The sequence below is a fragment of the Xiphophorus couchianus genome, chromosome 13 (genome assembly GCF_001444195.1).
Source record: "Xiphophorus couchianus chromosome 13, X_couchianus-1.0, whole genome shotgun sequence".
Taxonomy (NCBI): Eukaryota; Metazoa; Chordata; class Actinopteri; order Cyprinodontiformes; family Poeciliidae; genus Xiphophorus; species Xiphophorus couchianus.
In genome coordinates, this window is record NC_040240.1 from 26,013,368 (window position 1) to 26,038,101 (window position 24,734).

Sequence of the window (24,734 nt, forward strand, 5' to 3'; positions counted from 1 at the left end):
TCAGAACGTTCTGGGTTCTAACCGGACCTGCTGCAGAACCAAAGTCCAACATCTGAGGAACAAACTAGATTTTTAAAAATTATTTTATTGTGGAAAAAACTAAAAAGCATAAAAATCCTGTTTGAGTCGGGTAAAACCCAACAAGCTTTAAATTATGGTTCTGATGGACCGGAGGAGATGTGGAGGTCCATACAGAACCGGGTTCAGGTTGTTTTCATTCTAAAGGTCCCAGCAGAACCGAGCCGTGTCGGTCCAAACGGTTCTGTAAGGCCGGTTCACCTGCAGGTCAGGAATAATAATCATAACTTATGAAGACAGAACCGGTACCAGCCTCACCTGATCAGTCCCGGTACCTCTACTCTGGTGGGAACCGGACCGGACGTCATCAGGACAAACCGGCCGCTGGGGTTCTGGATCTGGTTCTTCAGGAAAACAGAAACCTGAAAACGAACATTGGTTAGGAGCTGGGCGGTTCTGACCCGCGTGGTTCTGACCCATTTACTGACCCGGGAGGTTCTGACCCGGGTGGTTCTGACCCATTTACTGACCCGGGAGGTTCTGACCCGGGAGGTTCTGACCCATTTACTGACCCGGGAGGTTCTGACTCTTTTACTGACCCGGGTGGTTCTGACCCGGTACGGGTGGTTCTGACCCGGTACTGACCCGGGTGTGCACGTCCTGCAGGAAGGTGAGCAGCGTCTGTCTGAGCAGCTGGAATTCTCCGTCTGATAATCTGGAGTAAACCTGCAGGAGGAGACAGCAGGAATCACTCAGGGTTCACCGGGCCAGACAGAACCAGAACCAGCTGCGCACCTCGATGATCTTCCTGTGCGTCTCGTCCACCTGGTTGAGGACGGCCGGCGTGTCTCTGACGAAGGCCCTGGCGGCGTCCAGGTGGTTGTAGGAGACGAGCAGCAGGTCTCTGGGCCGCGGGCTGAGCAGAACCTGGTACTTGAAGGCCATGATCATCAGCTCATACAGCTGCAGGCCAGCAGGAAAAACAGTTTCTGGGTCAGAACCACGGACCCGGTGGCACAGAGAAACCTGCAGACTTTATTAAAAATAGAGCTGATAACAGATCTGATTGTATAACCTGGATATGGAACCAGAACTGCAACAACAGCAGGAACATAAATAAAACTTCTCTTCACTGGTCCTTCACTTTGTCTGCTAGAAACTGTGCTGCCCCCTGGTGGCCAGATTGACGACATTTTTTTTAAACATCAGGCACCGCTAACTGAAAAGTTAGCTGGACTAGCTCCATAAACATTAGGTCTGCTAAGGCTAAAGAGCTTTACCAAAATGGCATTCAGCATAAACTAAAGCTAAATGCTATAGCAACATGGCGCTTAGCAAAGCTAATGCTAATGCTCTACAGCCATGGTGACACCTGCCATGTGTCAAGGTGAGACTCAGAACATTTCAGGTAAGTGGATTTTTTTAAATGTGTTTGTTTAATTAACACTCCTGGTTGTTTATTAATGTTTTTTACAGTCATATTAATACTAACTGCCGTTTGTTCAATAAAGTTTCTTGAAGAAAAAAAGGAGAATGTGAGGAGAGGAAACAGAACTACTGTGTAGACATACTTCAAAATAAGAGCATGAATATAACAACTAACTATTTGAATAACTCTTAACAGTTAATAACCAAAACTTCAACACTGACATCAAACTTTATTCAACTGAAAGTTTACAAAACAGCCGAGTAAATTGGCTCTTTAGAATTTATCCAGAATAATTCATTTAAACAATTTGAAAGTTAAAAAACATTAGCTCAGCTGTTAGCGCATTAGCTGAAGTGTGCCTACCACTGTAATACGTTCCTTTTTTAAATTTAGCAGAAAAAAGTTTTATTGATTTACTTTGACAGCTGCTGTTTTTGTCCTACCCTGTCCATGCTGGCCGGGTTCAGCCTCATGATGGAGGAGTGGGCCAACCGGGTCAGAACCGTCTTCATGGTCCGGTGGGAATACAGCTGCTGAGGCTTCAGGAGTTCATCCATGAAGGATTTACTGAACATGGTGCCGACCACGTCGTTCAGAACTGAGCCACCCGGAAACACAGGAAGTCCAGCAGCAACATTAGAGGAACTAAACAGGAAGTTCTGTTCTAGGCCGAACTGCGACTTCCTCTAGGAGGCGGGAACTAAACAGGAAGTTCTGTTCTAGGCCGAACTGCGACTTCCAGGGGGGTGACGGAAGATGGCGGACAGGGCAGTCATGTTTCTCTGAGCTCCCTAAGAGGTCCCGACTCTAAACTACGTTATGAAGTGATACTACTAGTAAATATTTGTAAAAATCAGTTCTCAGCTTGAAGTATGAAGAAAAGCAATAAGTTTCTGCCACCTGCAGTCAAGACTCCGCATTCTAAAAGTGATCACGACTATTCTGGGCCAATGGAATCAGCTGCAGCTGGCAAACGGGAAAGGGAAGCCAGAACCCCGACCAGAACCCCGACCAGAACCCAGACCAGCACTCCGGAAAAAAACACACACATGGAAAAAAGAACCAAAGGTTCGTCCCAGGATCAAATGAACACTGAGGCTATTTTAAGAGCTATAAGTTCCTTAGGACAGAAAGTAAATGACCGCATGGAAGAAGTTGGCATGTAAATGAAGCAGCACAGTGCTATGCTAGCGGCTATTGCTAAATCGGTTCAGCTCAACTCAGAGGAGCTAAACAATTGCAAAAAGAAAATAATAGAATTGGAGAAACAAGTGGATACACTCTCCAAAGAGAACATGCAGTTGAAAGAAGGAGTCCTGAACAGTGAAAGATATAAAAGACGGTGGAGCCTCAGCATAAAGGGAAAGAAGGAAAAGTCTGGTTAGAACATCCGAGATGAAGTTGTGGCGCTTCTGGGAAAAATTGCACCTGATTTGGCTTCAAAGATGGATGAAGAGGTTGATGTTGTCCAGAGTGGGTCAAAAGATGCATAACAGGGACAGACAGATTATTGTTCTGTTTGTGAGACGACATCTGGAAGAGAAGTAAAACTTCTCCAGTTTGCAAAGAAGAAGGAGTTCGCTTCTCTGAAGATTTGACACCAGAAGATTGGAAAGCAAGACAAGTTATGTGGCCAAAAACTGAAAAAGCAAGAAAAGAAGGCAAAGCTGCAGGTTTCAGAGGCCCGTTTGGTTTCATTGAAGGAAAACGCATCATGGATATTTCTTCAGCTGAGAACTGAGATGCAGCAGAAATGAATATGGAAAGGTAGAGGACAGTTCTGTTAATGGGACCTTTTCACTCAAGGTTTTCTTCACTCTCCTAAACCGTTTGTTCATGTGTTCATGTGTTCATCTGTTCATCTGTTCATGTGTTCATCTGTTCAGTTAAAAACCGATTTTTCTTTAGTTTCTTTTAACACAAGGGGACTAAAAGACTCACTTAAACGGAAAGCAGTTTTTTTGTTTTGTAAAGGACAACAAGCACACTGCAGCTTTTTACAGGAAACTCATTCTGATGCATCTGACGTGAAGTTCTGGTCGCAGCAACGGGAGATAAAATTCTCTTCAGTCATGGGACAAATCGATCGACTGGAGTCGCCATCTGCTTTCTCAGGTGTCCCGGTAAGATTTTGAGTGAAAGAGCAGATAAGGATGGACATTCCTGTGTTTTAGAAGTTGATAATGTCCCAATAATTTTGTTAAACATTTATGGATATAATAATGATCAATACAACAGGAATCTGTTACATCAAATAACAAGGGTTATTGTGGAGGTCACTGCTAATTTTCCTACTGATCATATCGTAGTTGGAGGGGATTTCAACTTTTAACTCCAGATGAATGTTTGGATCGATGGATCAATGGATTAATGGATTAATGGATCGGTGGATCGATGGCCTTCACTGCTGGTAAAAGAAACTCCAAATCCTATTCTTAAAGAATTTGTTAGTAACACGAAATGAATAGACGTCTGGAGAGCGCTACACAGTGGAGTCAAACAGTTCACCTGGCATCAACCTAATGGTCATACTAGATCAGGTATTGATTATTGGCTGGTATCTGCTGCAGTCCTAGAGTGCATTAAAGAAACAGAGATAGCAAACTGTCCTTTCACTGCATTATCAATTTAAAACTACAAAAACTGGATAGAAGTTCTAAACCCAATAATTACTGGAAATTTAATTCAAACCTTCTTATAAACTTAGAGTTTTGTCAATTTATTAAGGAACTTATTCTAAATATATCAAGTGACAATTCTATTGAAACACCAATTCTTAAATGGGAATACTTGAAATATAGTATTAGAAAATATTCAATTAAATTTGGTCAAGAATTACATAGAAAAATAAAAGCAGAAGAGACAATGATGATTAAAGATCTTATGTCACTTTACAGAAAATTAAGTTGGACTGACAAGGATAAAGAAATAATAAATAAATTGCAATCTAAATTAGATGAGATTTACATAAATAGGGCAAAAGGTGCTTATGTAAGGTCCAGAGCCAGAAATAAAAAAATAGTGCTTTTTTTTGTAACTTAGAAAAACATAGACAGGAATATAATTATTAATAGTCTTATAATTGATGAAGTGGAATGTTCTGAGAATAAGAGAATAACAGAAGAAGTATTTAAGTTTTATAGTAATCTTTATAAATCTTCACATACAGAACAAATTACTTCATCCTTTTTTGATAAAATAAATAATCTGGTTCCAGTTATTGATGAAAACTTCAAAGAAATTTGTGATGAAGAGCCAAGAATCTCTGAATTTGACATTTCTATAAAAAATATGGCTTCTGACCGCCAGACGGCCTCACAGCTAATCTTTAGAAACATTTCTGGGAGGATTTAAAACTTTTGTTGTTTCAGGCTGTAGAAGAATGTGTTAGTAGGAAGGAACTCATGGAAACTATGAAACAAGGCGTAATTAAACTAATCCCAAAACCTGGTAAAGATAAGAAAAATTTAAATAATTTAAGACCTATCACGCTGTTGAACACTGATTACAAGATCTTAACTAAAGGTTAAAAACTGGTTTACCTAAAATAATTAGTCAAACCCAATCCGGCTTTCTGAAAGGCAGATCCATCATAACAACATCCGCCTGGTTCTGGACCTTATTGATTATAGTCATTAATAAAAGATGATGGTTTTATGTTGTTTTTAGATTTACACAAAGCATTTGATTCTGTGGAACATCAATTTATTGTTAACACGTTGAGACATTTTGGTTTTGGAAATAGTTTTCTTAATATGATTACCATGTTAAACGCCAATATCAACACTTATATAATAATATATATATATATATATATATATATATATATATTATTATATATTAATATTAATATCAACAGCTGTGTGTCTTTGTCACAGGGCTCATGCCCCAGATTCAAAGTAGAAAGACGAATCAGACCAGGCTGCAGTATCTCGCCTCTCTTATTTATTTTAGTCACAGAACTACCAGCAATAACAATTAAAAACTCTAATATTGAAGGTCTGGAAATAAATAACCAAAAAATAATCATTAGCCAATTTGCAGATGATACAACCCTCTTCCTAAAAAACAAAGAACAAATTCCTTTAGCTCTAAAGGAAATAAAGTTGTTCTCTCAGGGCTGCAGCTAAATGTAAATAAATGTGAAATTATGAGTATCCATAACTGTTCTGATTCTTCAATTTTCAATATTCCAGTTAAAAATGAAGTTAAATACTTAGGCATGTGGATTACTAAGTGTAAAGCTACCAGTGTTAGAAAAAATTTACAAGACAACATTGATAAATGTGGCAAAACTTTAAATAATTGGCTTCAAAGAGACTTGACGTTGTTTGGTAGAACTTTATTAACAAAAACTGAATCCTTATCCAGGCTGACGTTTCCTGCATGTTCCTTAGCCGTCCCTCCAAATATCATAAAACAGATTAACAGAATTAATTTTAACTTTATTTGGAAAAATAAGCACCATTACATCAGAAAAAGTGATTTGCTAAAACATTTGAGGAAGGTGGTATCAAGGCAATCGATTTAGAAATTATGAATGGTGCGTTAAAAATTAGATGGCTTCAGTCCTTTTTAAAAAACGGTGATTTTATTTGGTTTGTTAAACCGTCGTTTGTATTTCAAAAAGTTGGAGGTATTGAGCTGTTATTGAAATGTGATTTTGAATTATCTAAACTCCCTATAACTCTTTAATTTCCATCAACAGGTTTTGTTACAGTGGAAATTAATGTTTAAACAACTTCAGCCTCATAATGTTCCACTGTGGAACAACAGAGCCATTCTATGTGTAGAAGATCTATGTTTCTAGAAGATTGGTGGAATAAACAAATCTGGTCAATTATTCATTTACTGGATGGAAATGGTGAAATTCTGAGTTTGGAGGAATTTAACAGGAAGTTTGGAGCTGATTGTTCACTAACAATTTATAAGAAAGTTTTATATAGTTTCCCTAATGTCCTCATTCAGTCAGTTAAAAACTATTTACCTAATTTCTTTATTCCAAGGCTCCATAAGATTCAAACTGAGCTTGTGGACATTAGAGATAATAAATGCAATAACAGGTTTTTGAATCAGTATCTATAAATATTATGTACCCAGGAAGAACAAAAAGAACAGTTCTCTTACAAAATGTTAACAAATCTATGATAGTCAAAATTAGGACAAATTATTTGAAATTCCCAATTCCTCCTAAATATAAAGAATTACATTTTAAAATAATAAATAACGTTTATCCTTCAAATGAGTTCTTAATAGAGAGATTTAAGTTTAATGTTGAAAATTGTGGTTTTTGTAAAACTCAGTTGGAAACAACTAAACATTTGTTTTACGAATGTAAAACAAATATTAAACGTATGGGATCAACTTCGAAACTTTCTGTCTTCTAGAACAATAAATGTTGATTTTATTTCCTTACAAAACATTAAATTCGGTTTATCTATCACAGAAAAAAAATTGGAATTTTTAGTCAATGTTCTAATGATTATAACCAAATATTATATCCATAAATGTCGCTATGCAAAATGCTGCCTCTCAATCTCTGCTGTAAAAAATGATCTTTCCTTTTTAAAAAATGTCTGAGAAAGATGCAGAATTTAAACGCAATTAAAATGTTTGAGTTAATGGAAGAATTTAAGTTAGTAGTCTCCTCTGATTAAGTTATTTTATTTTATAATTAATTTTTATTATTATTATTTTATCTAATTTTATTTTATTTTTGTTTTATTCATTATTTTAATACTTTGTTTTAGCCTTGCATCTAATTGGTTTTGTTAACAACAGGAGTTGTGATATTAGTTTCTTTTGTAATGTCTGTTATTGACGTGTTGTTTGAGGTTGTTGTTGTTATTTTTGTATCTGCAATAAAAAAAAAAATAAAAAAAATAAAGAAAAACTGCGACTTCCTCTAGGAGGCGGGAACTAAACAGGAAGTTCTGTTCTAGGCCGAACTGCGACTTCCTCTAGGAGGCGGGAACTAAACAGGAAGCTCTGGTACCTCGTTTCCTGTCTCGTTCTGACCAAACTCCTGCGGAGCGCGAACGGTTCCCATGAAACAGAGGAAGACAGAGCAGTTACTGAAGAGGCTGTGGCCCCACCCACCACACCTGCCAGGTACGCCCACCTGTCTCTGATTGGTCCTCAGATGTGTTGAGCGCTCGTAGGCGCTGGTCCAGGATGTAGAGCATTTCTCCTCCCAGGTTAATGAAGACCAGGGGCAGCGTCCTCGCCGACATCCTTCTGGTCCCGACCCACTTCCCGGAGCAGAGGTCAGAGGTCAGAGACAGCTGGGAGCTGCTGGCTGTTCCTGCTGGGAATCGCCGCCATGTCTGTATCTGAACTGATCTAGATCCTGCAGCTTCCCTCCAAGAGGCGACAGCTGGTGAGCAAGAGGATCAGAGGAGCGGCTCAAGCCGATTGGACGGGATAAAGACGCTGGAGTGACGCAGCAGGTTGAGCACGGAGGTGGAGCCAAACTGGGGCCAAAAACATATAGAAACACACCACCATGACATCTAGAGAAAAAATAAAATTAAAATGTGGTTTATTTAGCATTTATATCATAAGAATGGTTTTGTAGTTCCCATAAACACCTGAAGTTTGACCTTTGGCCTCCTCCAACTTTGTTGGACTGTTGATCAGATCTAAACATCAAAGCTCATATTCACAAATAGTCCTGACACTAAAAGAAGCTCCACTTTGGTCAAAGTTTTCATAAATAATTGTTTTTAATTACACAGTGAACCCTCGTTTTTCGCGGGGTTTGCGTTCCGAAAAGAACCAGTGATTGGTGAAATCCGTGAAGTAGTTACCTTTATTTTTTACAATTATTATACAGCATAATTAAATACTCTACATTGAAACCAAAGAACAAAACCTGTTTTCAGGACCAAGCTTTTTTTAACAAATAGAAAGTTTTCTTACAAATAACTACAGTAAATAATCATTTTAATCATCAATATGAAGAACAGTAGGACAAATTGTGACAGGCGTATTTCTCTGTTCCTCTGACTGTGACTCCGCCCTCTACTGGCTTTTTCTTCTGAAGCCTGAGGTGCAGGTGAGTTTTTTCTGGAGAAGAACGTAGTTATCAGTAGTTGTTGTTGCCCTGTTTTCTTCTGGGCAAAAATATTTGCCAAAATTTGCCAAGCTGTATTACTATATTTAAATACCGTAACATTATTGGCACGTTACGGGTTATAGAGAAGAAGCGCGGAGACTGTTTAGCCAATCAGGACGCAGAACACAATGCACTGTGAAAGAAAACTGGACAAAAAACTCGGTGAAGCAGCGAGGCCGTAAAAGATGAACCGCGTTACAGCGAGGGTTCACTGTATTAAACTGAGTTTTTGTGTGTATGGAATCCAAAACATACCAAAATGTATTTGTTCCCCAAATATCCGTCTACATCATATCTGATATTCAGTTTTTTCTCCTATTTGTGTTTCTGCTTATCTTACAGGAAACTCGAACCGTCCCAAAGGAATCGTTCGTTAGCGTCTCTGCTTGACCTGAAACCAAAACATGACAAGTTTTGCTACTGATGCTAAAATCTGAGCCTATAATTCATCTCAAACAATGTTATTAAACATTCATCAACTTAAAACTTTAGGAGCTCAGACTCTGCAGACCTCAAGTAGCAGGTTAAAGGTTAAAGGTCGTGACCCTGAATCAGTATGGCTGCTTGGAAGGGTTGAAGGAGAAAGACTCTTCTCTCCAAAAACAAGATGGCCGTTCGTCAACGTTTAGCAGAGCTGCATCTGACGGAGGACGAGACTACTGGGACAATGTCCTCTGGACATGTTGGACCAGGATGGAGGAAATCTAACACAACAGACCAGCAGAAATGTCCAATGCCAATGGGTTTGGAAATCTTTCAGTCACTGAGTGGACCAGGTTGTCCTCTGACCAGGTTGTCCTCTGTAGACCAAGGTATTCTAGAGTCAGATCTGAGTCCAACTGTGTCCTCCCCCCGGCCGCTGAGACACATTTTACTATCCAAACGGAGCCGTCCCTTTAGGACGTCCGTCTCTGTCCTCCACGCTTAGAACACTAGATTAGAGTAAATCATGCAAATGTTCGTTTATCTCCCAGAGCGGCTGCCCGCTCAGCAGATAATTACCTTTGTGAGACAATTCAGTCACTAGTGACTGCTGCCAACACAATGTGAGGACATCGAGAAGACGAACCCAGACAAATCCTAACTTTAACGGTTTAACCACAGAAACCAGCATGGAGAGCCAGCTCTACCTCTGGCTCTTCTCTCTGTAAGTCTTCATCTTCATTCTACCTTCCAGATCCAGCGGGAACTCAGCAACTACAGGAGAATTTTACTGCCAAAAATCAAAAGTTTATATGTTCAGTTTGAGAGTAGGATTTTATATCTTTGTCCTCAAAACCGAAATAGAGGACAAAGTTTTGCACTCAAAATTTCTCTCTTTCAAATATTTTCTGTTCTCTTTTAGATCTTAGTGTTTACATTCAGATTTGGGTGCATGCATTACAAGTTTTGAGAGCAATGAGTTGAAATCCTGCTTTTAAATAGAAAACTTAAGCTCTTGACTTGTGGCAGTAAAATTCCCTCAGTCAAGAATTTACGTTTTCAATTTGAGAACATAATTTAATATATTTGCTCTCAGAACTTCTGCTCTCTTTCAAATATTTTCAAATATTGAGTCCCCTGCTCTCACATAGAAAATGTAAGCTCTTGACTTGTGGCAGTAACCATCTTCCAACCGTTGCCTCCTCCAGATTGCCCTCCTGTGTTTACACAGGGGTCGGTTTCAACGACAAGTCGGACCTGGACTCTGGTCTCCTCAACAGGAAGTGGATGGCGTCCATCCCTGATGCGACTCCGGTCTCCGCCATCGCGGTTCCTGGAACCCATGAGAGCCTGACGCTGAGCGGAGGACCGCTCGCGGTGACTCAGGTATGGACTCTGGAAAAGCAGCTGAACGTCGGGATCCGCTATCTGGACATCCACGCTGGGATCTGGTTTCCCACCGACAAGCAGGTTGGCATCCGAGACGCCAACTGGCTCTTCTCCCAGGGCGTCACCTTTACCGCGGTGGTAGAGAAGGTTCTGGCGTTCCTGGACGAGAACGGGGGCGAGGCGGTGCTGATGAAGGTGACACTACACGGCCTATACCAAGACCGAGCGGCGCGGCTGGTGGAGCAGCAGCTGCAGAGGTTTGAGGGCAAAATCTGGAGGAAGGTGTCGGTACCAGAACTGGGCCAGGTCCGAGGGAAGATCGTCTTTCTGCAGAACAGGAAGTTCCCCCTGGGAACGGAGAACCACCGTTCCTACTTCTTTGAGTCCAACCAGCTGAAAGCCGTAGAGGAGAAACTCAGAGACGTCCAGTGGCATCTCTGCGGCCATTACATCCTGCTGACCCAAACCGCCGCCACAGCGATGCAGAGGCCCAAGGCGCTGGCCCGGTCCGTCAACCGCCAGCTCAGCGACCTGGTCCGCCGCCGCAGGGCCGGCGCCGGCTGTCTGGGCGTCATCAGCATGGACTTCCCCAGCGCCCAGCTGATCCGCAACATCATCCGGCTGGGAACCTGCGGCTGCGGGCCGACCGCGGGCCGGCCGGCAGGACCGGAGGGACCGGGAACAACAGAACCAGGGGAACCGGGAGAAGAACCAGCAACAACAGAACCAGGAGAACCGGAACCAGTAGAACCAACAGAACCAGAACCAGGAGAACAAACTGAACCAGTAGAACCAACAGAACCAGAACAAGGAGGACAAACTGAACCAGTAGAACCAACAAAACCAGGAGAACCAACGGAACCAGTAAAACCAACAGACCCTGGGCCTGGAGAACCAGGAGAACCTGGACCAGAACCAGGAGTACCAACAGAACCTGGAGAACCAACAGAACCAGAACCAGGAAAACCAACAGAACATACAGAACCAGGAGAACAAACAGAACCCGGAGAACAACCTGAACCAGTAGAACCAACAAAACCAGGAGAGCCAACAGAATCAGAACCAGGAGAACCAACGGAACCAGTAAAACCAACAGAACCTGGGCCTGGAGAACCAGAAGAACCTGGACCAGAACCAGGAGTACCAACAGAACCTGGAGAACCAACAGAACGAGAACCAGGAAAACCAATAGAACATACAGAACCTGGACCTGGAGAACCAACAGAACCAGTAAAACCAACAGAACCTGGACCTGGAGAACCAACGGAACCAGTAAAACCAACAGAACCAGAACCAGGAGAACCAATGGAACCAGTAAAACCAACAGAACCTGGACCTGGAGAACCAACGGAACCAGTAAAACCAACAGAACCTGGACCTGGAGAACCAACGGAACATACAGAGCCTGAACCTGGAGAACTAACAGAACCAGTAGAACCAACAAAACCTGAACCTGGAGAACCAACAGAACCAGAATCAGGAGAACCAACTGAACCAAAACCTGGAGAACCAACAGAACCTGGAGAACCAACAGAACCAGAAGAACCAACAGAACCTGGACCAGTAGAACCAACAGAACCAGGAGAACCACCTGAACCAGTAGAACCAACAGAACCTGGACCAGAACCAGGAGAACCAACGGAACCAGTAGAACCAACTGAACCAACAGAACCAGTAGAACCAACAGAACCTGGACCTGGAGAACCAACAGAACATGAACCAGGAGAACCAACAGAACCAGGAGAACCAACAGAAACAAAACCTGGAGAACTAACAGAACGTGAACCAGGAGAACCAACAGAACCAGGAGAACCAACAGAACCTGGACCAGAACCAAGAGAACCAGAACCAGGAGAACCAACAGAACCTGAACCTGGAGAACCTGGACCAGAACCAACGGAACCAGGAGAACCAACTGAACCTGGAGAACCAACAGAACCTGGAGAAACAACAGAACCAGAACCAGGAGAACCAACAGAACCTGGACATGGAGAACCAACAGAACCTGGACCTGGAGAACCAACAGAACCAGAACAAGGAGAACCAACAGAACCTGGACTTGGAGAACCTGGACCAGAACCAGGAGAACCAATGGAACCAGGAGAACCAACGGAACCTGGAGAACCAACAGAACCAGGCGAACCAACAGAACCTGGACCAGAATCAGGAGTACCAACAGAACCAGGAGAACAAACAGAACTTGGAGAACAAACTGAACCAGTAGAACCAACAAAACCAGGAGAGCCAACAGAACCAGAACCAGGAGAACCAACGGAACCAGGAAAACCAACAGAACCTGGGCCTGGAGAACCAGAAGAACCTGGACCAGAACCAGGAGTACCAACAGAACCTGGAGAACCAACAGAACGAAAACCAGGAAAACCAACAGAACATACAGAACCTGGACCTGGAGAACCAAAAGAACCTGGAACAGAAACAAGAGAACCAGAACCAGGAGAACCAACTGAAAAAGAACCAGGAGGAAAAACAGAACCAGTTGAACCAATAGAACCTGGACCTGAAGAACCAGCAGAACAAACAGAACCTGAAGCAGGAGAACCAGGAGAACCTGGAACAGAACCAGGAGAACCAACTGAAAAAGAACCAGGAGGAAAAACGGAACCAGTAGAACCAACAGAACCTGAAGCTGGAGAACCAGGAGAACCTGGAACAGAACCAAGAGAACCAGAACCAGGAGAACCAACTGAAAAAGAACCAGGAGGAAAATCAGAACCAGTAGAACCAATAGAACCTGGACCTGGAGAACCAGGAGAACCAACAGAACCTGAACATGGAGAACCAACAGAACCTGGACCTGGAGAATCAGGAGAACCTGGGCCAGAACCAGGAGAACCAACAGAACATACAGAACCTGAACCTGGAGAACCAACAGAACCAGAACCAGGAGAACCAACTGAAAAAGAACCAGGAGGAAAAACAGAACCAGTAGAACCAATAGAACCTGGACCTGGAGAACCAGGAGAACCAACAGAACCTGAACATGGAGAACCAACAGAACCTGGACCTGGAGAATCAGGAGAACCTGGGCCAGAACCAGGAGAACCAACAGAACATACAGAACCTGAACCTGGAGAACCAACGGAACCAGTAGAACCAACAGAACCTGGACCTGGAGAACCAGGAGAACCTGGGCCAGAACCAGGAGTACCAACAGAACCTGGAGAACCAACAGAACCAGAACCAGGAGAACCAGGAGAACCAACAGAACCTGAACCTGGACAACCAGGAGAACCTGAGCCAGAACCAGAAGTACCAACAGAACCTGGAGAACCAACAGAACCAGAACCAGGAGAACCAACAGAACATACAGAACCTGAACCTGGAGAACCAACAGAACCAGTAAAACCAACAGAACCTGGACCTGGAGAACCAACGGAACATACAGAGCCTGAACCTGGAGAACTAACAGAACCAGTAGAACCAACAAAACCTGAACCTGGAGAACCAACAGAACCAGAATCAGGAGAACCAACTGAAAAAGAACCAGGAGGAAAAACGGAACCAGTAAAACCAACAGAACCTGGACCTGGAGAACCAGGAGAACCTGTACCAGAACCAGGAGAACCAACAGAACCAGAACAAGGAGAACCAACTGAACCAAAACCTGGAGAACCAACAGAACCTGGAGAACCAACAGAACCAGAAGAACCAACAGAACCTGGACCAGTAGAACCAACAGAACCAGGAGAACCACCTGAACCAGTAGAACCAACAGAACCTGGACCAGAACCAGGAGAACCAACGGAACCAGTAGAACCAACTGAACCAACAGAACCAGTAGAACCAACAGAACCTGGACCTGGAGAACCAACAGAACATGAACCAGGAGAACCAACAGAACCAGGAGAACCAACAGAAACAAAACCTGGAGAACTAACAGAACGTGAACCAGGAGAACCAACAGAACCAGGAGAACCAACAGAACCTGGACCAGAACCAAGAGAACCAGAACCAGGAGAACCAACAGAACCTGAACCTGGAGAACCTGGACCAGAACCAACGGAACCAGGAGAACCAACTGAACCTGGAGAACCAACAGAACCTGGAGAAACAACAGAACCAGAACCAGGAGAACCAACAGAACCTGGACATGGAGAACCAACAGAACCTGGACCTGGAGAACCAACAGAACCAGAACAAGGAGAACCAACAGAACCTGGACTTGGAGAACCTGGACCAGAACCAGGAGAACCAATGGAACCAGGAGAACCAACGGAACCTGGAGAACCAACAGAACCAGGCGAACCAACAGAACCTGGACCAGAATCAGGAGTACCAACAGAACCAGAAGAACCAACTGAACCAAAACCTGGCGAACCAACAGAACCAGAACCTGGAGAACCAACAGAACCAGTAGAACCAGGTGAACCAAAAGAACCTGAACCAGTAGATCCAACAGAACATACAGAACCTGGACCTGGAGAACCTGGACCAGAACCAGGAATACCAACAGAACCAGTAGAACCAGAACCAGGAGAACCAACTGAACCAGTAGGACCAACAAAACCAGAACCAGGAGAACTAACACAACCTGGAGAACCAACAGAAACAAAACCTGGAGAACCAGCAGAACCAGTAGAACCAGGAGAACCAACAGAACCTGAACCTGGAGAACCTGGACCAGAACCAACGGAACCAGGAGAACCAACGGAACCAGGAGAACCAACTGAACCTGGAGAACCAACAGAACCTGGAGAAACAACAGAACCAGAACCAGGAGAACCAACTGAACCAAAACCTGGAGAACCAACAGAACCTGAACCAGGAGAACCAACAGAACCAAAACAAGGAGAACCAACAGAACCTGGACCAGAACCAGGAGAACCAACGGAACCTGGAGAACCAACAGAACCAGGCGAACCAACAGAACCTGGACCAGAATCAGGAGTACCAACAGAACCAGTAGAACCAACTGAACCAAAACCTGGCGAACCAACAGAACCAGAACCTGGAGAACCAACAGAACCAGTAGAACCAGGTGAACCAAAAGAACCTGAACCAGTAGATCCAACAGAACATACAGAACCTGGACCTGGAGAACCTGGACCAGAACCAGGAATACCAACAGAACCAGTAGAACCAGAACCAGGAGAACCAACTGAACCAGTAGAACCAACAAAACCAGAACCAGGAGAACTAACACAACCTGGAGAACCAACAGAACCAAAACCTGGAGAACCAGCAGAACCAGTAGAACCAGGTGAACCAAAAGAACCTGAACCAGTAGAACCAACAGAACCGGTGGAACTAACAGAACCTGAATCTGGAGAACCAGCAGAACCAGAAACAGGAGAACCAACAGAACCAGGGGAACCAACAGAACCAGAAACTGGAAATCCAACAGAACCTTTAGAACCAACAGAACCCAGAGAACCAGGAGAACCAACAGAACCAGTTGAACCAGAACCTGGAGAACCAAATGAACCAGAACCTACAGAACCAGAACCTGGAAAACCAACAGAACCTGGAGAACCAAAGGAACCAGAAACTGGAGAACCTTCAGAACCCAGAGAACCGACAGAATCCGGAGGAGCAACAAAACCAGAACCTGGAGAACCAAAGGAACCAGAAACTGGAGAACCTTCAGAACCCAGAGAACCGACAGAATCCGGAGGAGCAACAAAACCAGAACCTGGAGAACCAAAGGAACCAGAAACTGGAGAACCTTCAGAACCCAGAGAACCGACAGAATCCGGAGGAGCAACAAAACCAGAACCTGGAAAACCAATAGAGCCAGAACCAGGAGAACCAATAGAACCAGTAGAACCAACAAAACCAGAACCTGGAGAACCAACAGAACCTCCAGAACCAGTAAAACCTTCAGAACCAACAGAACCCGAACCAGGAGTACCAACTGAACCAGTAAAACCAATTGAACCAGTAAAACCAACTGAACCAGAACCAGGAGAACCCAGATCAGGACCTGGACCTGGAGTTCTGGGCCCCCACCCAGTGGTTCTGCCTGGAATCCCTTTCAAAATAAAACACAAACAGGAACCAGCATGGAGAGTTCGGAACTGCCACCGGGGGCGCTGACGCCTCCTGTCGGCAGCAGAACCGCCATCTTTGATCCGCAGAATGAGAATTAATAAAAGATTAAAATCGGTGTTGTTGTCATTTTATAATCTGATGTGAATCAAATTAGGATTATTTTAATCTCAAATTCCTAATCTGGAGATCTGTCATATGATTAACATTTATCACTAATTATACTTTAATCTGGAAACATTTTAATAACTCTTAAAAACAGAAAAGGCACCGCTGCCACAGAACGGCTCAGATTATTACACAGAAAAGTCTGATAATTTAACTGATTGTTTAGCAAAACTTCGTACTGAAAAATGTTCTGAAAATATGTAAAAATCCAGGAGAAACAAAAGACAGAAGTAATAAAAACATCATATCTGTCTGCATTAATTAAATGTTTCTTTAGTAAACTTGAGTATGATTTATAATTGCTCAAATATTTGTAATAGTTTGAACCCAAAAACATGAAATTACTTCAAGCAACTGGCGCGCCACCTAGTGGCCACAGTCATTACAACAGGTACCGCTTTTCAACACACCACAACTAAAGCGGATCAGGCCGGAGGGCAGCAGAACATGATCAACCCGGCGCCATGACGGCACATCTGCAGATGAAACCCCAAAACAAACACAAAATAAACGGCGTTGAGGCCCGAACTTCAGACCGGTCCACCGGGATTTGTCCCGAACATCCCGGTTAGCCAATCCGGACCTTCTGCGGACATAAAGCGCTGCACCAACACGGAATGGGAACCAACAGACAATAAACCGACTGACGTCACTTCAGATTATATCTGACTTTGAACAAACCCTCAGCACCAATTTAATTTTCCATAAGCAATCTTCACCCACTTCAAAATGGGAACATGAATGCAAATTTCTACATCTTGGTCGATAACCAAACTGCAACACAGATGTTGAACATTATTGGATTTTAAAATAAAAATTTATTTAAATTATTTTTAAACTTTTTATACACAAGTCAAAAAAGAAATAAACATCCAGTGCTGAAAAACAATTGCAGAAATAAATAAACAACATTTAATTTTCTGTCAATGGCTAAAACCAAACTGTTGAGCAGGAGGAGTTTAGTTAGGAGGACAAGCCACAGCTCAGATATCCTAAAGATATCGTCCAGAAATTTCAGCTGAATCTGTAGACAAACACATAAAATAAACATGGTCAAACCTTACCGCATTTGTTTTTTTTAAAAAAAGTTTTTCTACAGTTTTTAAAATTTGAAGAGTGAAAAACAGTTTTTAATACTTTATTTTTATCATTTTAGCAGTTTCAGAGATACATATACATACATTGAACAGCTAGACCCTCTAACAAAAATTACAGAGTAACTAGTTTGACAGGAGCAGTTGAGTAATAAACAACAAAAAAATATGTAATTACATTAATTATACCGTTGGTGTCAGATGACTGATCCATTTCTTCCAGTATTTATTGTATTTCTAAGTGGCAAGTCTTAATGAAAGTCAGTCTCTCCATTGCATGAATTTCCTCAATAATGTCCTTCCAGTCCGGTGGTTCCACATCCAGCCACCGGCGAGTTACAGCTTTCTTTGCACCTGATAATAATATTAACAGGAGATATCTATCAGATTTCTCCAGTTCCTGGGTAAATTACCCAGGAAAACCACAGTAAAGTCACAGCGTAAATTTAAGTCCATTTTAGTATTGATTTCTTTTATCACTTCTGACCAATAGGGTGCGATCTTAATGCATTCCCAGAAAATGTCCTGCAGACACATTCCCACAGTTCCTCCAACATTTTGCCTTTTCAGTATCGTTACAATATTTACTTTTAATGTTCGATGTAACAAAAAAACGCACCAGGCATTTCCAGGAAAATTCCTTCCACAGGCCAGAACTTGACGTGTGAATCACAGAGTTACATATATTTAACCAAACATGGTCAGTTATTGTTATTTTGGCCTCTTTTCCCCATTTAACCTTAATATATGTTGTATTACATTTTCTCTCCATTTGTAGACATAAGTATAGTTTGGATATTGTTTTTTTGGGAGATCTTTCTTTCCTCGAATCTAATAGGATTTTATTATTTCATATATTCTGTATGTAATAAGTGCTGCTCTAAAATATCCCATAACAACCTGGCATGCAAGGAGAGACAATTTGAATGTTGGGCAATAATTTAACTACCCTGGACTTTTCCTTTGATGTGAGAGCGCATTTATGTCCTGTATATTATTGGAAACATTGTTGAAAAATCAATAAAGATAATGTTGGGGGGAAAAAGAACACATGGTCTATTATTTACATTTAACATAATCGGAACTTTGTTTAAAAAAAAAAAACGACTCAAAAGGACTTGGAATTCCAAGCTCCCGACTTGAGACTTGACTCGGACTTGAGGACCAAGACTTGAGTCTTACTTGAGACTTGCAACACAGTGACTTGGTCACACCTCTGGTTTCTAAATGTTGATGTGAGAGAATACTGCAGAGTTCAGGTTGGACCGGTCCGAAGACTTTAGAAAAAAATGTTTCTCAGAGACTAAAGCAATATCAATCAATCAATCAATCAATCAATCAATCAATCAATCAATCAATCAAATGTTATTTGTATGGCACATTTCAGCAACAAGGCAGTCCAAAGTGCTTTACATCATAAAAATACAAAGTCATAAAACACACAGTTACATTTAGTCAAGTTAAATGTTTCATTTATTAAATGTTCCAAAAGCAGCTCTAACCAGCTGGTTTTACTCTGGATTTAAATTAACTCAGTGTTTCGGGTGTTTTTCAATTTTCTGGAGGTTTATTCTTTTCTGCATCAGAACCAGAACCAGCAGGTTGATCCAGCAGCAGCAAATCTTTAATCCGTTCAGTGATTTATAAACTACCAGCAGTTTAAAGTCTCTCAGTGAAGGACTGTAGAACCAGGTGGTGTAGAACCGGGTGGTGTAAAATCAGGTGGTGTAGAACCGGGTGGTGTAAAATCAGGTGGTGTAGAACCAGGTGGTGTAGAATCAGGTGGTGTAGAACCAGGTGGTGTAGAACCGGGTGGTGTCTCTATCCTCCTGGTTCTAGTCAGAACTCCAGCAGCAGCGTTCTGGACCGCTGGGTTGTCAATCAGACCTGTGTAGACGCTGCTGCAGGAATCAAAGCCACTAAAGAGAAACTAAAGCCTGGATGAGTTTCTCTGATCTGAGACTTTAGTCTCTGGTCCTGGAAATGTTCTGGAGCTGGAGAAGAACCACTGTGGAACCGGCTTTATGTGGCTCTGGAGGGTCAGGTCAGAGGTCATCACAATAGTTGCATCTTGAGTCAGAGATGAACTTTCCTCTCATCAGTCGCCTGCAGTAGAAACCTGCTGAGAATCCTCAGAGCCGTCAGATTGTTTTACGTAGAAACTCTTGGCCAGTTCCTCCATCCTCCTGTTGCTGCGAGGCGGTTCGTTGGAATCAGGTCCAAGGTTTTTAAAACATTTACTAAAACCGGGCAACAGATAGAAGAGATAGAAGATAATTTTCATAGAGGAGATGAGTTGTTTTTGTTTCTTCACACACATCCACTTAGTTGGCTGGACATGAGTGAAGAAACTCATCTTCTCCTTCTTCTTGTCTTCTTCCAGCTTCTTTTCCTCCACATCTGGATGGAGGCCATAAAAATAAATCCCCTTCCAAAACAACCCAATGACATAAAAAGCGGGCACACTTCCAGCAAAGACTGCAATGTGCAAAGATGAGATCTGTAAGTGAAGCGGATTCGAGCCAATTCCACAGTACCACAACCCACAGAGGACCCAGATGTCCACCAGCATGTAGAGGTGGTAGAACAGCATCAGTTTGCTGGTCCTCCTCCTCACCACGCCACTGAACCAGCTGAAGTACCAGATGAGGGCAACAGTGCCTCGGAACAGCCACTTCTCACCGACAGACTTCCTGAAGACCGAGTCTTCTTGTTTCGTCTCGATGTAAGAGGCAACGAAGAACAGGAGCAGCCAGGAGCAGACGAAGTGGGTGAAGATGTAGCAGGGCTCCACGGAGGCGAAGAGGGCAAGGGCAACAAGGCGACTCAACACCAAGAGCAGCTTCCAGAGGAAGAAGAGTGCCAACCGCATCACAGTCATACAAGAGCAGCACCAGAATTGGTCGGTCTCACTGAGGCAGGAGATGACTGACTTGTAGTACTTGGCCTCAGAGAAGATGATGCTCACAAATGAGACCAGGATCTTACGCACTGAGGAGAAACAGAGACCATAACATTGAGAAAGGAGATGAAGCTAACAGTACGACACCAAAAACCCAACAATCTGTTGGCGTCTGATAGCCACTGAAAAAATTTGAGACTGACAAAAGTAATAACATTTACTGAAAATTATTCAATAAAAGTCAGATATTGCTTTTGAAATATGGCTCAGTAAAATAATTTTTTTTAAAAATAAATGAATGAAACAGCTTTTAGATCTTGCGCTCTGAGGAGGATCTGTACCTGTGAGGACAGCCGGTGTCCAGCCATCGTCACTCAGGACGATGCTGAGCAGGAGGACGACCTGAGGAGCGCTCTCCGAGTACGCCTCAAAGATCCCCAGAATTCTCTGATCGTGTTTACGGTACTTTATTATTTTCTTCAGCTCCTCGGACTGAAAGCGGAGGTTTTCCATTGAAGCCGTTGCTATGGCTGCATGTCTGGAACAGACACAGCGACACTAAGGTAAGGACACGCCGATGTTTAGGTCAGAACAGGAAGAAACCTGGTTTAACGTCCTCAGACCAGGAAACTTTAAATGTTTCTGTCTAAAAGCATTACAGTTAGAATGAATGAAGGCGACTTAAACAGGTTTGGACTAAAAGACTGAGGAACCCAGTCCTGCCTGCATTGGACCCACCTGGTGTAGATTCCTAAATGGAAGATGTGCAGAAATCCAAGGTTGGGATACAGGATCCTCTCCAGGTTGGTCATCATGGCAAACTCATCATCCTTGTACCAGAGCCAGCTGAAAGTGTGTGTGAGCACGGCCGAGCCCATGAGCAGAACCAGCAGAACAGCAAGGTGCCCATACTCTCTATTCATGCCAAACATCACCAGAGTCTTGAAGTCCAAAACAACATCAAGAACAAACAATGCAAGACCCAGCACATCGAGGAAGAATGACCAAATGCTCTTGGGCTTTCCCATAATAAAACTACATCCAATAGGGGAGGAAGACTCTTCGTCTTCGTCTTGACTCTCCTCACTATGGGAAGGAGGCCTGTTGTCTGAAAGCTCCTCACTCGACAAAGAAGGCCTGGCCTCCGCCATTGCAGCAGCTGAAATGCCAGAACAACTGACGGTAAAAGGTGAGGTTTCTGCAGAAACTCCACCCACTCCTGGTCCAACTTGTCAGACTGGAGGCCGGCTCCCTTCAGGCCTACAGGAGGTTTAACTCTGCTGCTCACCTGAATATCTGAACCATCTGCAGCAAATGTTCTGCTTCTGGTCTCTTCCTGTCTCTACCGACCCCCTAAACCAACCAATCCCACAAAGTGGGGATGAAACTTGAGAAGGAGATCCGTTTTCCTAAAGGAGCAGTGGAATCCAGCTCAATCAGTCGTGTCTGAACTTGAGTAAACCATGATAAAACCTCTTTATCCAAAAGAATATTTACTCTAAAGGGAAATTAAGCCAGCTTTCTCCAGAGTTGTGTAGATGCTGTGGGCAGGAAGCATCTCCTGTAGAGGTCAGTGTTACAGTGAGTATTAGGAAGCCTGTCTGAAGAATGAAGAACATTCCCACAGTTGTCTCTATTATTCTTCATTTTCTGAAGAATCCTTCTTTGATCAGCTTGTGGATCTTTTTGAAGTCAGTGGTTCTGATGCTGCAGAAGAGATTAGTCTCCACAACAGACTGATATTAGATCTGAAGCATCACATCGAACTGCTTTCATCATACTCCGGTTTGGTTCTGGCAACGCTTGGAGCTCATCTATTTAGTTTGCCAGAGATCTCAGGTTATGATCGATGGAGGAGAAGGTTTAACTTCCTTCTCTCTGCTCTGCATGAAAGTCTCAACTCTTCTGGTATTATCGTAGTCGATGATACCAAGTGTAAAAACACCTTGTTTCTATGTTTGCACATCATAACTGTCTAAAGGTAGAAAAACAAAAATCCTCTCAGCTGCACGGCATCCAGTACCAGATGAGCTAAACGCCTGAAAAAACAATCTTTAAAAGAAACAGTTTTATGGATTTTAGTTCCATTTTATAGAACAATCTAGTATTTATGTTACTGCTCACTGTCTTAACTTTGATATTTATTTTAACGACTGCATTGCGTTTTATATATTGTTCAGTTCCTAGTGCTAGCTATTTTTAGCCTGGTTAGCTTAAACGCTACTGCTGGGTGATGTCATCATTCTGCCTTTACTTACGGAGCCCCCTAGGGGACATGGGGAATTTTTTTTCTTTTGCGTTCCCTCGCAAAACTTATGCAGCATCACTGAATCCTGTAGCCTTTCTTACGGTGGGCGCCGTACTTTATGCTTTAATATAAGGTTATGTGAGGTTTTTCCATGAATGTTAGAATCTTTTTGTGAAATATCTGAAGTTTTATATCTTTCTTTAGGATAGAAAGGCGCCACAAACCTACGATATAAACAGAAACCTTCCATAAGTAGGAAAGAAATAAAAATACATTATAATTTGGACTATTTCTGAGTTATTATCGCGGGTAATAAATCATCTGACAGTTTTGATTGTGTCTCTGTTGTTCTAGTCTGAATGGTTTAAAGAGCTGCTTTCAGTTCCATCTTAGCCTTAACAGACATAAACATGCAGGAAAAAATAAATTGATTTTCAATCAATGTTTTGCACCAAACAGTTAATAATAATAAACAAGTTTTCACTGAGGCTCTGTAGGAGCCATATGAATGAAATAAGTAATTATTGATATGACAGCAGCAGGAGGCTTTGACACTTAGGTGTGTCGACGTGGGAGTGACGTCACCAGGTATGAATGGAAGGATACTGGCTTTGTGTGTATGAGGAAGCGGTGAGCGGGGCGGTCAGTCCTGGCAAAGTTTGGAGCCTGATCATCAAAATGGAATAAATCGATAATTGTGACAGAACAAAGAAAGAAGAGGTTTGGAGTTGATTGATACACAGACAGGTTAGATTCCCCAAGTTAACCCAGAGTTAATCCCTTTACCATCATTAGTTTGTCGTGTGTTTAATAATAAAAACTTGTTAATAGTAAAAACTGTTTGGTGCAAAACATTGATTGAAAATCGATTTATTTTTTCCTGCATGTTTATGTCTGTTAAGGCTAAGATGGAGCGGCACAGAAAGTACGGCGCCCACCGTAAGAAAGGCTTACAGGATTCAATTATGCTGCATAACTGACCAGTAAAGTTTTGCGAGGGAACGCAAAAGAAAAAAATCCCCCATGTCCCCTAGAGGGCGCCGTACTCACTAACTTAATTGGATGAACTCGTTTTTGTGAACAGCCATAGAACGCCCTCTGGTGGTTGTTTTGAGACAATGTTTGGTTGAGCTGAAAAACTAAACTAGAAAATGGAGAAAATGCGGTCGGATCCAAGATGGCGGAACGGAATGGCGAAGAGTTCCTAAATGAAACTGATGCCAACGTTGATGCGTTGCTGTTTTGGACGAGATCTGTCCGTAAGTATTGGTTAACGAGGAAATTTATAATTATCTATTTGTTTTGTGTAACAGTAGTGTGAAAATTAGTTTGTTTCAGTCATTTATGAAAATGTATTTTTACTTTAGCTTGCAGTAAGCATGCATCTGGCTAGTTTGCAGTGTTAGCTAATACTATGCCTTGTTGCCTTTATATTTCAGTTGGTCAGACGCCATGCTCCAATAAATCAGTAAAAAGAAAGAAGTCTGTTTATTGGAGCATCGTTATCTCGCTGGTGAAAACTAGAAAACTCGGTTGAGGAGAACACAGCTCGACATCACCATGTCTCCTGGTGACCTTTGACCCATTAATGAAGGTTTTAACTGAGCTTTAGATATAAAGTCATAAAGGAGAATTTCCTTCAATAAATCAGAACCAAACTGGAGGGAAAATCTGAAAACGGATCGGAGTCAGATTCGATTGAAACAGAAGTTTCATAAATCAGATTAAAATATTTAATCTCCAGCTGGATGGACAAATCCTTCAGAATCTCTGGGTCAGCAGGGATCAGAACCGGGAGTTCTGCTGCTGTCAGCCGTGTTCTGGAGTGGAGGCGTCCGACCCATCAGAACCATCAGCTGGACTCAGTAGAACCTCAAGGAACCGTTCTGATTGAGGCTGATTGGTTTTGATAAAAAATACTCAGTTTGAGGATTTTT

At 42.5% G+C, this 24,734-nt stretch overlaps 4 protein-coding genes across 4 annotated transcripts in view; 2 read left to right on the forward strand and 2 right to left on the reverse strand.

Moving 5' to 3' along the window:
* oscp1a (organic solute carrier partner 1a) overlaps window positions 1–8,325 on the reverse strand; it is a 10,332-nt gene extending 2,007 nt beyond the window's left edge. Inside the window, exons 1-6 of the mRNA XM_028036286.1 lie at window positions 7,569–8,325; window positions 7,443–7,472; window positions 1,891–2,045; window positions 814–981; window positions 664–744; window positions 337–440 (exon numbers count right to left, since the gene is read on the reverse strand). Of these exons, the coding sequence (XP_027892087.1) occupies window positions 337–440; window positions 664–744; window positions 814–981; window positions 1,891–2,045; window positions 7,443–7,472; window positions 7,569–7,680 (650 nt within the window). The 5' untranslated portion in view covers window positions 7,681–8,325. The remainder of the gene's footprint in view (window positions 1–336; window positions 441–663; window positions 745–813; window positions 982–1,890; window positions 2,046–7,442; window positions 7,473–7,568) is intronic.
* LOC114156286 (1-phosphatidylinositol phosphodiesterase-like) lies at window positions 7,344–11,652 on the forward strand. The gene is made up of 4 exons (XM_028036635.1): window positions 7,344–7,558; window positions 8,907–9,711; window positions 10,196–11,516; window positions 11,620–11,652. The coding sequence occupies exons 2-4, from the start codon at window positions 9,677–9,679 to the stop codon at window positions 11,650–11,652; spliced, it is 1,389 nt and encodes a 462-aa protein (XP_027892436.1). The 5' UTR covers window positions 7,344–7,558; window positions 8,907–9,676.
* Window positions 11,653–13,167: 1,515 nt separating this feature from the next.
* LOC114156287 (transcription factor SPT20 homolog) lies at window positions 13,168–16,503 on the forward strand. The gene is made up of 4 exons (XM_028036636.1): window positions 13,168–13,322; window positions 13,414–13,423; window positions 13,489–13,736; window positions 15,756–16,503. The coding sequence occupies exons 1-4, from the start codon at window positions 13,168–13,170 to the stop codon at window positions 16,126–16,128; spliced, it is 786 nt and encodes a 261-aa protein (XP_027892437.1). The 3' UTR covers window positions 16,129–16,503.
* A 3,058-nt stretch (window positions 16,504–19,561) lies between these two features.
* On the reverse strand, window positions 19,562–22,185 carry LOC114156048 (XK-related protein 8-like). Its single transcript, XM_028036247.1, has 3 exons — window positions 21,288–22,185; window positions 20,891–21,087; window positions 19,562–20,638 (listed from the first exon to the last, which is right to left on the reverse strand). Exons 1-3 carry the CDS (start codon window positions 21,698–21,700, stop codon window positions 19,746–19,748), a joined length of 1,503 nt encoding a protein of 500 aa, XP_027892048.1. The 5' UTR covers window positions 21,701–22,185; the 3' UTR covers window positions 19,562–19,745.
* Between the last annotated feature and the right edge of the window lie 2,549 nt (window positions 22,186–24,734).

Coding starts and splice junctions, on each gene's coding strand:
- LOC114156287 (XM_028036636.1), top strand. CDS start 13,168: ATGGAGAACCAACAGAACCTGGACCTGGAGAATCAGGAGAACCTGGGC. Junction 13,737..15,755: donor CTGGAGAACCAACAGAACCA/GTAAAACCAACA, acceptor CCTTTAGAACCA/ACAGAACCCAGAGAACCAGG.
- LOC114156048 (XM_028036247.1), bottom strand. CDS start 21,700: ATGGCGGAGGCCAGGCCTTCTTTGTCGAGTGAGGAGCTTTCAGACAAC. Junction 21,088..21,287: donor CATTTAGGAATCTACACCAG/GTGGGTCCAATG, acceptor TGTCTGTTCCAG/ACATGCAGCCATAGCAACGG. Junction 20,639..20,890: donor GACACCGGCTGTCCTCACAG/GTACAGATCCTC, acceptor GTTTCTCCTCAG/TGCGTAAGATCCTGGTCTCA.
- LOC114156286 (XM_028036635.1), top strand. CDS start 9,677: ATGGAGAGCCAGCTCTACCTCTGGCTCTTCTCTCT. Junction 9,712..10,195: donor TACCTCTGGCTCTTCTCTCT/GTAAGTCTTCAT, acceptor TGCCTCCTCCAG/ATTGCCCTCCTGTGTTTACA. Junction 11,517..11,619: donor AACCTGGACCAGAACCAGGA/GTACCAACAGAA, acceptor TAAAACCAACAG/AACCTGGACCTGGAGAACCA.